The 17,639-nt window shown below is 35.9% G+C and overlaps 1 protein-coding gene across 5 annotated transcripts in view; it reads left to right on the forward strand.

The window, feature by feature from the left end:
- Positions 1-214: 214 nt before the first annotated feature.
- LOC117716170 (contactin-associated protein like 5-2) overlaps positions 215-17,639 on the forward strand; it is a 737,433-nt gene continuing 720,008 nt past the window's right edge. For all 5 annotated transcript variants that reach the window (XR_013113069.1, XR_013113068.1, XM_076941723.1 and 2 more), the window contains exon 1: positions 215-401. Coding sequence is in view for 3 of the 5 variants with exons in the window: in XM_076941723.1 (XP_076797838.1) it covers positions 320-401 (82 nt within the window). In the remaining 2 variants the exon portion in view is untranslated. The remainder of the gene's footprint in view (positions 402-17,639) is intronic.

Here is a 17,639-nt window from a genome sequence, read left to right on the forward strand (position 1 = left end):
CTGGGCGCCAAGATCTGAACCTTTAAGAAAGGCAATCCCGAGTAAGAGGAGGCAGGCAAGAAAGGCAAGCACAGAAAAGGACAGTTTCAGGAACTGTGTACCGCAGCTCGGAGCTCCGAGGAAGCTCTGCTACGGTTTCAGTGGAAGATCTGAGGAGGCAACATGGAGTGAAAGAGAAGAGAGTCTGTTCAAGGGGGGGTGGGAGGGGTGAGGCTGTGTGAAGGAGAGGAAACAGAGAGAGTGAGAAAGGAAAAGAAAAACCCAGGCTGGTGCGTACGAATTTGGGATTCAATTGGAAGAAATCGCTCACAAGGGGGAAATGGATTCTGTACCAAGACTGACCAGCGTTTTGACTTTGGTGCTGTCTGGCTTGTGGCATGTTGGATTAACAGCGTCAAACTGTGAGTACTAAGAGCTGGGAGTGGGAAGACAAGGTGGGGTCGACGCTCCTCAGAATAAGTATCCACTTTCCGACCATATATGTTCTGGATAAAAAGAAAGATGGGAGGGCGGCATACCTTAAGCAGTTTGGTTCGATCATTCCAACCACCTCAAAAGTTAGCAGAACTGTAATGAGCTTGCTTGGTGGTTCTTAATCTCAGCCAGGGATGCACGGGCCAGGAGCAAGTCTCTAGGGGCAAAGAATCATCAGAGTCAAGGAGCTCTGTAATAGCAGTATCTGCAGCTCCCACAGATTTGAAAAGTGCCCTGAACAACTCTACCCCTCCTCCACCTTACTTACTGAGCTCTCTTCATTGCCTTTGGCATAAGGTTTCAGTTAGAGCGTTTTATAAACAATGAACACCCATGTAAAGGGCTTGGGAGTTTGAGCCGAAGAATTGTAGCCCAGATGTATTTACTCCAGGTGATCAATGGCTCCCTATTACAGGACAGAGGAGGGAGAGCTTTAGGACACACTCCACCCTCAAAATTCTGGTGCCTGCTAAGGAATAGTGAGTATGCATTGCATTGTCCATGTTTCGACCCCAGCAAGCTTACGACACTTATTTAATAAGCAGAAATTTTTGACTTTCATAGATCTGCCTCCTGTACTACATATTTAAAGAATCCAGTTTGTGAAACTTGAACACAAATAGCTAAACTTGTGAGAGGTTCAAGCTCAATTGCTCAGCTGATTCTCTAGGCAATGGAAGGGAAATTTTCCCTTCTCTGGGAACTCCCAAATGAGAAAAGATGCAATTAAGCCATCTGTGTTCTTTGCAAGGGTGGCTCACTACAGTCCCCCAAGTTTCTGGGTTTGTTCCTTCATCTTCGCTTTCTACATTGAAGCTCAGAAATATTATCCAGACTTGAACAATATTATTTTACTTTTGTAATTTGTATTACCATTTTCAGGGGGGAAAGCTAAGAAGACTTACTATAAAAGATCCTTTTGCCTTATTCCTTAATCCTTAGAGAATCTTGCTGCAGAATTTGCATTATAGAGCACAGACAGGTAGATAGATATTCAAAGTAGAGTCAGTGTTTCTGTGATCCAAAGATTGGAAAGTTCGCAACACTTTGATGTAATATTTTCTTAAAGTTTGTGTTATAAAGAAAGGCAAAATAGGCTACCCTGTCCATTGGGTTGGGATTACTGAATAAATTATTTTAGAGAATATAGGTTACATTCAGGTAAATAAAATTTTTTCTTCTGCCTGATTGCACTTCCTTTCTCTGTTCCCGTTTTCTTCCCCTACTTTTGTTCCTTTCTCCTTGAAATTATTCCCACTGTGCCCAAAAGTAGGACCTAAGAGCTTTAGAAAGGAAGTGAACTTTGCTACTGAGCTAGTTTCTTTACTTTCTTGAACACTAGAGGCCAGTGTTGTCCAGTTAATGCAAAGGTGTGGCTCTGAACTCCGCTGTTCCCCTTAGCACATTGTTACCTGGAGAGAATGACTACTTTGAAGATCTTAAAGGTGAGAGTGAGGAATACTGATGAAATAGGTAGAATGCACAGTGTGATTCGAGCTTCTTCAAGTATCACCCTTCTTGAAAATTCCTTCTTGGAGCCATATTTTCTGTAAATTAATTTGACTATGGTCAATGTATTTTAATTATGTACATGGAACTAAATGGCATGACTTTAAGACTTCAATCTGTCATTAGCCACAATAGTTACAAAAGCTGCTCAGGGTATTTAAAAAAAGTTGGTGATAATGATCTTCAGAATTTCTCAAGTGACCATTGCATTCCCCATTTACACGTGACATAGCAATTGAGTGAGTGCTGCTTGCTAAGTGTTCTAGAATCAGTTTTCTTAAGGAATAGCAGTGAGTGTTTATTGTACTGTCAAAACTGGATACATTTAGTAAACAATAGGTTTGCAGCAACCACTGATTCTGAAATCTATCCATATTAGTGGTCTTCAGAGCCTATAAGGCAAAACTTCTCAATGCAATCATGAGTATTTCCCAATTTCTCTAGGCTGCTGCACAGTTTTTGTTTAGATATTGGATTTGCTAGGAATGTACAATCTGCTCCCATTCATATATATGCTTTGGTGAGCTAGACATTTCCTTTCCAAGAGTTTCCTTTTAATTTAGAGAATCACTTTTTTAAAGATTATTTTTTCCTACATGTTAAGGAGTAACATCACCTTTTAAAACAGATCAGGTGCCCAAGTTCTTCCATGGTGGACTGTTGTGGATATTAAGTTATAGGTGTGGGGTTTCTTAAAAAATAACTTTTGATTGTATCCTCTTTTTTTTGTAATCACTTGTTGTTGTTGTTGCACTCTGTAGTGTGTATCTATTTTTATATGTTTGGTTTTCTCATACACTGTCTCAAACATGGGTATTTCTACTTACCCAATTACAAGTTGTATAAATTTCTAATTAAGCACTATGAAAACAAAGTCAGGCTAGAAAGATGCCAGCATAATACAGATATTACAGTTCTATGGTAAGAATCCAATTACCTACCAGTAATAAAAAAAACCCTGAAAATTCTCTCATTCTTGATTTTCAGGATATTAAAAAGCTAGAGTGTTTCCTTTGGGTATATCCTAAAAGGACTGTTTAAGTTTGAATATAGATATAGGTCACTCTTAACACTTTGACACAAGAAGCTATGGTATGACTGGGGAATTTGGCTAAATGAGACCAGAATCAGTATCTAAGAAGTTCTGGACCCTAGAATGCCTCAGACCAGAGAGGTCAAGTACGTATTTAATTATTGTCCTTTCCAGTAGGCCAGTAAAATGTAGCCAGCAATTATGTGTTTGATCCAAATTGAACAGCAGCCAAATATCTTACTAATGCTATTTTTGTAAGATGACAAGTTAAAATTTTATGATGACAAATTAGGGTATCTAGAAAATAGGAAGACTGCATATGACACACACACACACAAACACATTATTAATTTTATTTTTAAAAGAAACATTACATGATGTAATTTTTAATTTTAAACAAGCTTTAATTTTACAAAAATAACAGAGCAAGAACTAAGTACTTCTAAGAAGTTTATCAATGCTTATTATTAGAGTCACAGAGACATGTTATTGTGATAAGAATATAATAAGCTCTATTCTAGATTTTTCTTATATGCTGAATTTCAAATGATTTATGAGGATGTTGATCATGACAGTAAAGAGATATCAGACTTTGAATTACCTGAAGGCTGTTAACAAGCCAAATGGAAGAGTAATATGACCAACAGTTGTAGTGCTCATCCAGGACAGGAGAATGGCTATACAATATTTCCTGTGTCACCCACAGCTACCAGAAATGAAGAAACACCACTGCTTAGTTGGCAGAGTCTGGAAACACTCTCCATTGTCAAACTAGCTCATGTTGACCTTTAATGATAAACATGAAGTCACTTTCCATTTCTTTCACTTAACTCTTATATCTAAAAGAGATTAATATCTTGCAACTATAAAATATAACTTAAGAACTAGAGTAGAGATTGTATGGTAAAAGAATTATGAGAATAAGGCCTACTGGAGCAACTCTACTCTTACCTGTGTTCACCTAGTAAGGAATGGCCACCTTCCAGTTTCAGTATTCCTTTGTCTCTGCTCATCTGCCCAATTAGCTTCAGTTTTCTTTGAGTTAACCACTTGACTTTTCTATATCCATTTATCATAAAATGATATAATTTAATGAATTTCTAAATATTTTTGTTGACAACTTAACTTCTTTCATGTGATAACACAGACCATGTTGAAATATGACCTGTGTGTGGTAATTACTCACAACAGATAAGATGAAGATGGATAATGGGCTTAGTTACCTAATAAGGGAGAAGATAATAGTGTTTTAAGATTTTGAGAATTTTCATTGTATCATTTTGGAAACAATACTGACCTTTTATATTCCCTAAAAAACATTTCATTCATTAAAACACTAACATTGTCTTGTAAAGGATACTCACTGGCCTCAGGAGCCTTGGGGTGTGGAGTAAAGGACAGGGTTTAATTAATAAGAAAATGTTTACTTGTAATGTTTTGTGATTGTTAACTAGAGATACTAGTTCCTGGTTATTTCATTTATGTGTGTTTGAGATTAATAAACTTCAAAGGTGAGAGACAACTATAATCAGGATAAGAGTTTAATGTGATTTTAATTTCTACTAGCAGACATACAGCACATTTCCCCACAAGGCTGCTCGGCAAGGTATATCAAGTGATGTAGTTCATATGAATACATTTCAAATGAGTAGATTTTAGGCATGTCCCTAAATCAATAATCTAAGCAAATGAGAAAAATCTAAATCCCAAAATAGATCCATTTTTAAACACAAATATCTTTACAACAAATTATCTTCCACTGCATGACACTAGGTAGTTTGTATTGCATCTGCAGGAATTTGGCAAAGATTCTCTAAGTTCAGCCTTATAAGTTCAGCCTTGGTGAAGGACATGAGCTAGTAGTTTTCCACAAACTCAACTCCTGAGTCATACCAGAAAATAGAAAATGCACAAAATGTTCAGATCAAGACTTGAAGCATGACTATAAATATCACACTGTTCAAAGAAAAGCAACTTTATATCTGGGTTTGTACCCTGGGCTGAAGATTTACTTTCTTTCATATTTTTAATTAAAAGCTTTAGAGGGGATAAAGAAAATCTTAAGGAGAAATTTAGAATATACTACTGTGTACACACAAGCACAGGACACTGTCATGAAGGGCACTTCTGTAGACATTCTATCCCATAAGTCTATCAATGTCAGGCCATAGTTCTGCTTAGGTAATGCTATGAAGCCCTGTCATGTGTGGTATGGTGCAATTCATCTGTCTTTACATAATAATCTAAATCTCATCTTTAATATCTCTCATAACAAAATACAGAGCTGTACATTTTACAACCATACTACACTGTCTCATATTTCTTGTATTTATTTGTATGCATTGCTTATTAACTTGGTCTACAGTACCATTTTTTCCCTAAAAATTTTCCTTGCAGTCATCCACCTACACACACACACACACACACACACACACACACACACACATTTTATGCTGCAGGATGTGCTAGAAGTGTCTTGGGGACAAGGAAAGAAAAATGGAGATGGTAAGAATCAGAAATGTTTTGTATATATGAAATTGTCATAGAAAAATATATTTTTGAATTTTCTGTCTCAGTAAAGTCCCTATTTATCTCTTTTTGTAGCACTTTCTATAATTTTTTTGTCTCAACTAAGATGCATTACCTCTTTGTCATGTTTTACCATTACTCTATCCAGTGCCTAAAAGACTGAGTAGATGAATGAGGGAATGATGTAATGATTTTCTAGTGAGAGTTTTTAGATTTAAACTAACATTTTCTACTTTGTATTGGCAGAGTCTTGCACTTAAGATGTATTAACTTTGTGCTGCCATTTTGACAATTATTACTTGTAATTGCTTTGGAAATTACAAGTAGAAGTCAGCTGTAAAATGAAATAAAAGTTCAGAGACTGTGAGATTTGCAGCATGAACTTCCTACTGGGTTTGTTTCAGAGCAGGCTCAACTTGGGCAGCATGAAAGCACTTGTATCCAAAAAAAAAAAAAAGAAAGAAAGAAAGAAAGAAAAGGAAACAATAAATGAACAGTTTGTTAGTTACTTGACCTTTCCATAAGATTGAGCTCATTTGATTAACTTTCTTTATGCTATGTTAATGAAAGTTTTATCTAAAATCTTAAAAAAAAAATATGTGTTCCTATTACTATAAGAAATATCTCTCATTTCCTTGGGAATAATATAAAGGAGCATTTTGATTCTATTCAATGAAATTTAGTGCTGGATTATGGAAAAGACTTTTTTACATGGAAAATCCACTTCATTACTCTTGCAAAATGACTTTGAGATACCTATATCATCTTAGTTACGAAGAGAAAGGTATAAGTGTCTGGAGTCAATTTGTGTTACAAACTTGAAGAACTTACCAATAAGTACACAAGAGGTATGCTGTGCTCTGAAATTAAGTTCTTTTCTGAAAATACAAAGTGTCCATATTCTGAACACAGCATTTAATTTTTACATGACAGCATGTTACATACACTGCCTATATGAATTACTCTGACACAGTGTTCTAGTTTGTAAATGATATTGGTTTGTGTCAGCAAAATGAGAGCTGGTTATTAAGGAGTTTATAATTAAAGCTCAACACCGTGAATTCTGGCCCTCTCAACTGGGAATTGATGAGGCAATCCTAACTTCCTATGTTGTCTGCTTTGTGAAAGGAGAATGTCTAGAGTTGGGTTCATTGGGTTGATGTGTTATTATTAGTAATTGATCTTCAAGCATAAATTTCAATGTCTTTCTGCTGTCTACTTTCCTTTGTGCATATTCTTGGGAATGTGTTAATTCTACCTGTTTTCTGTAGTAGCTAAATTAATTGAGCTTTTCTGGGTGATACCAACATTGATAAAGACAGGGAAAGTGGCATCATACTGCATATATATTGTTTTTAACAACTTATGTTTGATGCAGAAATATTCAATCTGAAGACAGTCCAAAATTCATGACAGTTTAGGAAACTCTGTGCAGTTCATAAGGTAGCTCAGTGACTAAAGTGTTTGTTGTGAAAGAGTGAGGGTCTGAGTTTGAATCCCAAACACCAACAAAGAGTCAAATGTAGTATTATACTTCTGTAAGTACAATGTTCCTAAGGCACCTAACGTCCACACATGAACCAAAACATGTGTAAGACCCTGCCCAACACAGGAAAACACAAGAATCACATATAGAGCTACAAATATCACACATTTCATATGCATACACATATATCACACAAATATCACATACAAACATACAGATACAAACATCATATATACATTATACATATATAATATATAAGTAATAACACAAAAAGAAATAAATCAGTTTATAGAAAGAACTATAAGAGCAGTATTTAATAGCTGCTCTATGTCCATTGTGCCTGAATGTACTAAATGTATCTTTCTTTATTTCTACTTCCTTTCAAATATCACTTGCCTTTCTGTGGTCTCTAGTCCTTCTATTTCTGTGAGGTCACATACTTTGCATTCCGAATGTATTTCCCTGAGCTCATTGCTGTATAGAAGGTGTAAAAGAGATTTGAGTGTCTGCTGGATTTGTTATACTTTGTAGGCAGTCACCAAATACAATGATGCTTCTCAGAAAAACTATTGCAGCATAGGCTTGAGCCTACAGGACACCTCAGGATACCAACCTAGTTCCATTCCGCCTACCTGCTTTCTCTAAATTACCATTCTATGATTCGACTAATTTCCAATATCTGTCTTTATGGGAAATACCTTCCAATTCATAGAAATTGGCCATGTGGAGTCCACTAGAAGAGAAACTACAGAGAACAATCTTCACAGAACACTTGAATACTGTGAGAACAGACTGTCCAGGTAGCAATACTAAGTATAAGGAAGAGGGAAAGGGGATGTTCTGAGCTGAATAAAGGGAGAAATTAAGCATGTTCAGGATATTAGAACTAACTCTGCCCTCTGCGGGTTTGGTGCCTGACAGTTTCTACTGTGTTTCTGCTCAATGACTAAAGGCTTCTTTTCTCTTTGGATTTACTCTCACCACTTCCTGCCCCACTTTCCTCTCTACTGTACCTTCTTTTTTTCTCATCTCCCAAATCCTGTTCTTGTTTCCTTCTCCATGCTCTTGCTCTCTCCTCCTGTTCTTCCCTCCTCTGCTTGGTTCACTTACCTTTCACAGAGTGACAGTTTTACACTTTGTGTCCTAAGCTAATGCTTTTGCAGATATCTCACTCAAATGCCACATCTCAAAGAGCAGAGTCTCAAGAGATCAGTAGAAATTTGAATAGCACAGCACTCAGTGACCGGTGAAGTGTATAATGTCTAGAAATTTTATCTTAAACACTCAGACAAATTTGCATTTAGCGTGATGTTATATCCTTGTTTATGATTAAAATACTTTCCTCAAATCTTTAATTAAAATTGATGAGCCAAGTGTATTCTTTATCGCAAAGCAGAGTACTTACAAGATGTGTTATGGAGCAGGCTTTACTTTTTGTATCTCTCTGTGCTTGTGACTTCCAAGATTATTATATTAGAGAGAAGGCCAGAGCCTTTATCTCAGAACAATAATTTGCTTCAATTTCCATTATCCACTGTTACTTTTCTTCAAACTACAGATCATGGCCAGTCAATGATAAGAAATAGAAAGACATAATTCACAGAAGAAGGGAGACCCACTACCATTGCAGTGTACAAAAACGGAGGTTTGAAGAGGTGCTATTTCTAAGAAGGATCTCCCACCACACCTAGATCTGGGGTGCCTCCACTGTAGTCATCTGGGAGAGCATGTCACACTCCCTCTCTACTGGTTTTTCTCACATTGAGCCTTGGGGGCAGCCTGGACTGGGATCCACAAAGGTAAGTTCTTTCTGGTAATGAGGCAGTTAAGAGAAATTAGCATGTCTCATTTTACAGACATTACCAATAATTAGACACAATTAGCACCATGTCAGTAGATTGGATTGGTGGATCACTAGAGAGAGAAGTAGTGTTAACCAATGTGTCATTGTAAGGATTTCAAACATACACCCTATCCCAGTTTTGGCAGCTGGTGAGGTTTTACTTTGCTCATTATTAAATCCTTCTACTACCTCTTCATGGTCAGGACCAAACTGTCAAAAACAGCACTTGAGCTTGCACTCTCAGTGCCTACTGTCCATCTGTGATGAATTTAATTCTGATTAATTCTTGTTGAGATTTATAATCACTATGGAAATGAACTTCCAGTCATATATGAAGGGTTACCTAGACTATGTTAATTGAGGTGGTAAGACTCACTCCAAATATGCATGACATCTTCTCATGGACTTGGTAAAAAGAAAAAATAAGAAAGAGCAATAACCATCAACATTCACTGACCTTCTTCCTAATTAAGGATTTCATGTGAACTGCTGCCTCATCATCTCCATGTCTTCCCTTTCATGATGAACTATGACATGAACCTATAAAGCCCAAATAATTTCCTCCTTCCTCATGTTGCACTTGTCAGGTACATATACCAACCATGAGAAAATAAAGTGAGAGTTTGTCTCACCTATTTTATGTTCATCAAAAATTCTTCTAGCTTAGTTGTTTCAAGTGCTGTAAGATGTGTACTATCCATGGAATTCATTCATTGGTATGCTGGTTTTGTCTTTTGTCTTTTTTTTTTTTTAAACATATTCTTTAAACATGGAGCACTCTTCACAAACTCATACCATTGAATAAGTCCAGTGTTCATCTGCTGATGAATACTGATTATATGGGAGGGTAAAAATTAAAAACCTCTACCTAATTTCACTCTTCTTATCCTGGGACAGGTGCACTGAAGGACTGTGTTTGAAGGCCACAAAACATTCATCTGGTAATGAGAAATGGCCCTTATAGGAGCTTACTCTCATCATCAGCTTAATGGAGGGTTAGACTAATAAATTCATTGCTTTAATTTTAAGGTCTCACGAGAATTTCTACATGCATCTTATTTTTCAGTTTCTGCCTTGATTGTTTTGGAAATGCTTCCTCAGGCTTAGGGAGTCTAAAAGGACATTGTTCATTGTTCAATGTCTTTTTCCTTGGGCCATCCCTCAATTCTTTTTAAATTCTTACAGACAAGAAAAGTCTTTTTGTTCTGTCCTTAAAAAGCATCACGGAAAGAGGGAATTCTATAAATACTGACACTTATTTCAAAAGCAGAATATTTTCATTTCCTAGAGGAAATTTATATAGGACTTCATCATTTAAAATAAATTACAAAGTGCTGCATTGGAGAAAATGGTGCAGGACTGCCCAGAATTTTATGTTTCAGCATGCCCTTTCTCTTCTCATTCTTCAAGGAGGGTTTTTGTGATGTTCCTCACACTTTAACAAAATCTCTCTCCACGCTTCTGCTTTCTCTTTGTTCTTGTGTGTGTTTGAGTGTGAGTTCAAGAAGGGCAGAATACAGTACTGATGTCAGTCTTTATCTTCCACCTTGCATGAGACAGATTACGTCATCATTGCCTATAGCAGGCTGGCTGAACTTTGTGCTTGGAGGGATTCTTCAGTCTTATCCTGTCTTTCTATAGTTAATATGGGACTATACATGTCCTATGGTATCTAACCTTACATGGTTTAGAGGAATTTCAAACAAGTTATCAGACTTTCTTAACAAGTATTGGCTCTTGTGTGCTATTTCCCTAGCTCTATCTAATTCTTAGTTGCAAGAATTCAGTTTCATAACTACATGCAAAGTAATCATATTTTAAAGTTTTAAAGAAGGAGGATAGAAGCTGCTATTTATTCAGACAGCTATTGCCTGACTGGGTTGGAGCACTTAGGCCACTCTAGGAGCACAAGACTCCACTGGTTTACAGTAGTCAGTGAGTGCTTGGTATGGTTATTAATATAATCTCTGTCTCAAATCATATTAAATAAGTAGATAACATTTTCTGATGTTATAAACACATAATAACTATGTACGTTTATGTGGGGAGGTATAATATTTTAACATACTATATACATTGTATTCTGATCATACAAGGAGTTTCAGCATTTGCCTGAAGTACTTACCATTTGTTTGTTGCCTAATAGCAACAAATTCTGGCACTCTTAACTATACAGTAAGATCTTCTAGCTAGCAATAAAGTATTGTATAGTTCATATATCCAGAACAGACACTTCTATTTTTATTTTTACCCACAGGAAATCTGATTTTTCTCTTGCTGCTATTTATATGTGTCATCTTATTGGCATTTACTGATCTGTAAAGATAGCAGCTTTTCAAAAAAAATGCCTCCTCACCTTTTCTCCTTAGTTTGCAGTCAGGAGCTATTTTTATGTTAAGGAATTATCTTGTAAAGGCCCTTGAATTATCCACCTACATCCCAGGCACCCCCTTAGGACCTCCTAAAAAGAAGAGATTTCATGCTAGCTATGATTAAATTGTTCGAGTTTAGTACAGTAAATGGCAAAATAATTACTGATAAGACTGAAGCACAAGTAAATTGAAAGAAATTCTAGCCAAGGAAGAAAGTTCTCATCCAGCACATGGGGCACATCCCTCTTTGTCACACATGTTTTTATATTTGCGGTAAAAAAATGAGCCTTGGACCATCATAAGCAAAATGCCCCAGTGTCTTCCACTGACCAATGGGATTAGAAGAAGGGCCAAACACAAATTAAACACAATTGTTGCAAATCTGGATTTGACTTTGGTCATTGTTTCTGATCTAAGTGCTGACTTTTATCACATACATAGTGTTCACTCTGAGTAACATCTTTCAGAACATCTGTCCAGTTAGATCTTGACTGTCCTAACTCTTCCCTTTAGGGAACTACCAAGGCATATGTTACACTTTGCTAAATCTATTATTATCTATTATAATTTCATATATTATATGATATTTAATGTGTTATTCAAATTAATGTAATGCATATATAAATACATGTATGCTATGCAATTTTGTGAAGGTGGTGAGATATGTGTGTAGGCAATATACTTTTCCATGTGTGTATAGGTGTATGGAATTTTGTGTTCATGATTTTACAAGTTGTAGAGGACAGACATAGACATTAGTGTCTTCTTCAACCTCTCTCCATTTTATTTTTGTTACACTAGTTCCTTAAACCAATCTGGAGCTCAATGATCTGACTATGCTGAATGTCCATATTTCTGGTGCTGAGTTATGGACATGGACTGATTTACCTAGGTTTATGTGGGTAGTAGATTCAAACTCAAGTCCTCATGATAATGCAACAATCATTTACAAGCATAGCCATCTCTGCAGCATAGTTGCCTTATTTTTGATGCAATATTGTTTTTTTTATAATGGTGAACATAACTAGTAGATTTGCACATGGGCATTTTTTTTTTTACATAAACCACTTGATCTGGTGGCTAATAAGAGTTATTATCCTCCAAAATCAACATTGACTCAAGTATCACTTTTGTGAATATTTACCCATTCGGATAAAGAATTGAAATGAATATTTGGGTGAAATTAATATCTATTTATTTTCTGAAATTGACTGATTTTGCCAGAAAGATGAAAGGTATGGAGTCATTGAGGCTGCTCTAATTCAGGATGGCTCTTAAAAAGCCTGTCTTTTACCCTGATTTATTACAGTTATTTTTCTACCTAACAAACAGAATGTGAGTTTTGAAGCTTGACATTTTAGTAACAAGACGAGATGCTAATAGTGCATAAATATGTGGATAATGGATCTAACCTGGGCTAATGAATACAGTGGATTTGGTATTTATTTAGGATAAAGTTTGTTATCAGGAAAGCACAGATAAACAGTGAATACAGCCACCTAATGTTTCCCATTGGTTTATGATAGTGATTTGTTTTTTTCATACAACCTGATAAAATGCTTTATGGTGATATGAGTATGATTGTATGTATATGTGTCTGTGGGTCTGTGTATGTGTGTCTGTGTGGTGTGTGTTTATGTGTGTATTTGTAGGGAGCCTGTATCTGTGTGTATGCATATCTTTGTGTGTATCAGTATGTTAAATAATGTTCATATCTTTACGTGGAGAAAATATTTATGGGCTCAGCAGTAAAAGCAGTTTCTGCCAAGATTGCAACCTGAGTTTCATCCTTGAACCCCACACTACGGAAAGAGAAAATCAATTCTTGCAAGTTGTTCTCTGACTTTTCACACCCATGACATGTAGGCATACACATAAACATAAAATAACCAATTTTTAAAAGAAATACTTATGTCACCTGCTTTCTTTGTGTTGGTGTTCAAATGCCTATAAGAAACAAGTTAAGGAAGTGGGGACTTTGCTTAGAGTATCACACCACCAAACTGAACCAGAGGATGTGGCAAAAGCTATCTCTATGATGTCAGAAGCATGTGGCTGGGACCTCTGGTAAGACAGGAAGTAGGTAACAGACAAGAAGTAAAATCAGACTATAAATCCTCAAAGGTACTTCTTCCACCAAGGATCTGTTTTCTAAAATCTTCAAAGCTTTCCCAAACTGCAGCAGTCACTAGATAATCATTTTATATGTATGTAAGAAAGCATGTAGGCATATTTTATGCATGTGGAGAGGATAAATAAAGTCTTTGGAAGCTGGTTCTCCCCTACTGCTTTTTTTTTCTTCCTGAATCTGGGGCTGCCTTGTTGCTTTTGACATTGCACTGCATATTCCAAGTTACCAGTCTCTGACTGACTCTCTTGTCTCTGTACCCATATCTGTGGGAACACTACGATTACTCATATGTTCCATCCAATCTTGCTGATTAAACAATTTACAAATATTGAACTCCAGTAATCAGGCCTGAGTGGAAAGCACTGTTCTTAAACCTGGCATTTGATACTCAAACCATACAGTATTGAATGTCTTTTTGTAGGCAACTTTAAATATATCACATGCCGTTTGATTTACTTCAAAAATTTCAATCTATAATGTATATTTTTCCTACTATTCTTGACATTTTTATATCAATTCTGAGTTTAGAATGACACTATATCTTCTGAGTAATGTTTGACTTTTTAAACAACTGATGCAACATTTCAATGAAGTAATGAGATGACTGTTATACATGATTATATAATCAGGGAAAGTACTTTATATTTCACATAATGATGTTTACACAGATTCTAGTTTTTTTTTTTTAGGAAGTTATTTCACACCTTAGCAAATCTTTTTTCAATTTTTAATGGTCTGATAAAAGACCCAAACCTAGGAAATAGTGTCATTATTAAGCACAGATAGAGGCTTTGTAGTCAAGGTAGTAAAGAGTGTGAAAAGTCATTAGTAAAGTTAACCCAAGAATCATTTGAGCATTTCAAATATAATCAATTCAAGAGGAAAATGTTTTCACCATTGTGGAAACATTACTTGTAAATGTTTTTATGTTTTCCACATAAATATCAGGTTTTGTTGGCAAATCTAATTTGACTTATTGGTTTCATATTGCTATGTGTGACTTCACATGGAAATGAGTTCATTTACTGGATGGGCAAATAAAAATATCACAAACCTGATGGCCATTGAAAGCCTGGTTTAAATATACCACTCAATTCTCATCCCAGATTAGAAGCCATAGCTAAAATGGCACCTCTGCATTAGGATAAACGGGTGGTTTGATTTCCATAGTAAGTGAAAGGGATTGTAAGGTTGCTACTCATATGTGAATGGTCCCATGTTCACAGACAACAGAAGTGACTATTATTTTTTATTCTTTTAATTAGAAAGTCAACTCATCAGAGATAGAGCTCTCTTTTATAAATGATTCTCCTCTAGAAAATGCATATGATTTTTCAGAAACATTTATTAAATTAATTTGCTTCTTATGTCTTCATATGTTATATTTTCAAAGTTGTGTACATCTCCCCCAAGCTCTCTTACACAATGTTTTCCTCTTTGTCTGCCACACTCCCCATGCCTGTCTACATAATTTTACTTTAGTTTTATGTCATTTTTACATATATAGCTTTATATATTCAGAGTCACAAATGAGAGGTACTTGTTTTTTCTGAGACTGACTTAATCAATTTGACATGATTGCCTCCATGTAAGTCATTTTTTTCTTGCAAATTATATCACTTCATTTTTGTTATTCAGAAAACTTCTAGAAATCATGCATATCACAATTTTTATCATGTGTTTATTTTTAGATTATGAGATTAGTTCTATAATTTACCTATTTTGAATAGTGCTGCAATCAATATTGTTGTGCAGATATTCTTGTAATATGGTGATTTGTAAATATCTACTTATTGTATAGTTTGCTAGCACAGAAACTCAAACAACTCAATCAATTACTTGTCAATGAAAAGGCATTTCTCTGAAAATGAATAAACCTGTAAAAATAAAACAGTCAACTTTGCCAGCCAACCAGGAAATGCAAATCAATACTGCATTGCGATTCTATTTCAATCCAGTCAGAATGGCTGTCATGAATAAAATAAATAGCAAATGCTGGTAAGGATGTGGATAGAAGGGAACTGTGTACCATGCTGATGGAAAATTTAAGCTACTCGAGTTGCTGTAGAACATGATAATGGAGAGTTCTATATAAACTATAAATGCATCATACATGGAACCACCTTGATTGTCATAATCAGGGACTTGCTACTTGCAACACGTAACTACCTAGATCAGGGGGTATATTTATAGTGAAATCTTACAGTTCAGAAGGTACCACTGCACAATGGTTAGCCTTAAAGCCAAGAGTTTAAATATAAGTTCTCATCTTTTTCTGCATTATTCTATGTTGGGTGAAAATCCAAAGATGTTTGTTTGCAACATCTAGTACCATATAAAGAATTTTAGAATGGCAAATTGAAGAAATAGATTTTGTTATATTTATTTTTAATTTATTGACACCAACACCATTATCATTATTCCAGTGACTGTGGTGACAATGATGTTGGCCACGTATCTGTGATTTTTGAGTAATAAATTACATGAAGGGTAGTTAGGTGTTGGAGTTGTTATTTGGAAGAGTGATGGATCTCCTCTTCATTTCTGCCCAGTTTGTGGAAAGACAAAAGACCATCTAGAAGATGTAAGCTTCATGTGACAGAGACTCAGGGTGTAATTAGACTCAGAAATGTTAAACTATTTTAAGATTTTCTTGGCTCCTTGTGGATCAGCTTTCAACTTCTTCCTAAAACTCTGTTCTGGATGTTACTGTAATGAGGACACTTGCTGCCAGGTGAAAACTGACATGCACTGTAAGGAAAGTGTCTTCTGCTGTCTGTTTATAGAATCCTGTAGCATGAGTGAGAAAACTGTCAGCTGAGAAAATTCTGGAATAAAAGCTATAAGTGGCAAGCTGGTATGATCTTTTGAGGTGACATAGCAATTTGTCTCAGTAAAAGCTGAAAGATCAGGTAGATAAAAATCTTGGCATTGGTTACTTATCTACTCACCTTTGTTCTTTAATTTTAAAATAAATTAAATCTTAATTACAGTTTCTAATTCTTCTTTTTGAACATGAATAGAATATTGTCCTTACCTCTACCAGATGTCTGCATTTAAATAAAAGGAGGCTCAAATATCAGATACCACATAGCTGGACAAGGTCTTTGATGTCAAAAAACAGAGTAGATGCCAGTATCACCAATGTACACATTCTTTACTTTCAAAGCATTGTAAGTGCTTAATCTTTTCACTTTACTCAGTTTGTTAATTATAGAAATATGACCTCAGAGATCATTACTCCTTACAATATTCCCTTTACCCAGAGTACCCAAGAAAACTTCTAGGATTATCAGATCCCACCCCTGATCTTAAAAAAAGCCACCTACTTGCCTTATCATGATTCTTCTGCAAATACTTATGAATGGTTAGCTACTGTGCCTATCTCAGTCTTACTTCTTTGTTGTCTTTGTTTTATTTATCTCTTTTAGTGATTTATTTTATTTTTTAATTATAACATTTCAAATATTATCCCCTTTCCTGGTTCCCCCTGAAACCCACTATCCCATCACCCTCCCTTGCTTCTATGAGAGTGTTCCCCCAACTACCCAACCACTCCTGCCTCTCTGCCATTGAATTCCCCTACACTGGGGCACCAAGCCTTCACAGAACCAAGGGCCTCTCCTCCCATTGATGCATGGCAAGGCCATCCTCTGCTATATATGAGGCTGGAGTCACGTGTCCCTCCATGTGTACTACTTGGTTGGTGATTGGTGGTTTAGTCCCTGGGAGCTATGGGGGGGGGTTCTGGTTGGTTGATATCATTGCTCTTCCTATGGGGTTGCAAACCCCTTCAGCTCCTTCAGTCCTTCCTCTGACTCCTCCTTTGGGGACCCCGTTTACAAAGTGTGGAGCAGAGACTGAAGGAAAGGCCATCCAAAGACTGTCTCACCTGGGGATCCATCCCATATACAGTCACCAAACCTAGACACTATTGTGGATGCCTTTTAAGCTTTCTATAAACATGTTATTATTTCACTTATATTTCATTTTGTCATAGTTACAAATATAGAATATAATGCATAAAATATAATGCAACTTGTTTGGTTCTTACCAATATGCAGAGAACATAATGTCAAAGAGAAGACACAATAGGCGGAGATCAACTAAGAAACAAAACAATACAAAACAAAGCTTGCTTGAATCCAGTAGCCAAAATCGATATAAGAAAAAGAAAAAAAAGCAGAGCATGGTGAAACACATCAGTAATTGAAGCTCTTACAGTATGGAGTTACATGGATTCATGGAGCTTTGAGAGCAGA

Source organism: Arvicanthis niloticus, chromosome 10 (assembly GCF_011762505.2).
Source record: "Arvicanthis niloticus isolate mArvNil1 chromosome 10, mArvNil1.pat.X, whole genome shotgun sequence".
NCBI classification, from domain to species: Eukaryota; Metazoa; Chordata; class Mammalia; order Rodentia; family Muridae; genus Arvicanthis; species Arvicanthis niloticus.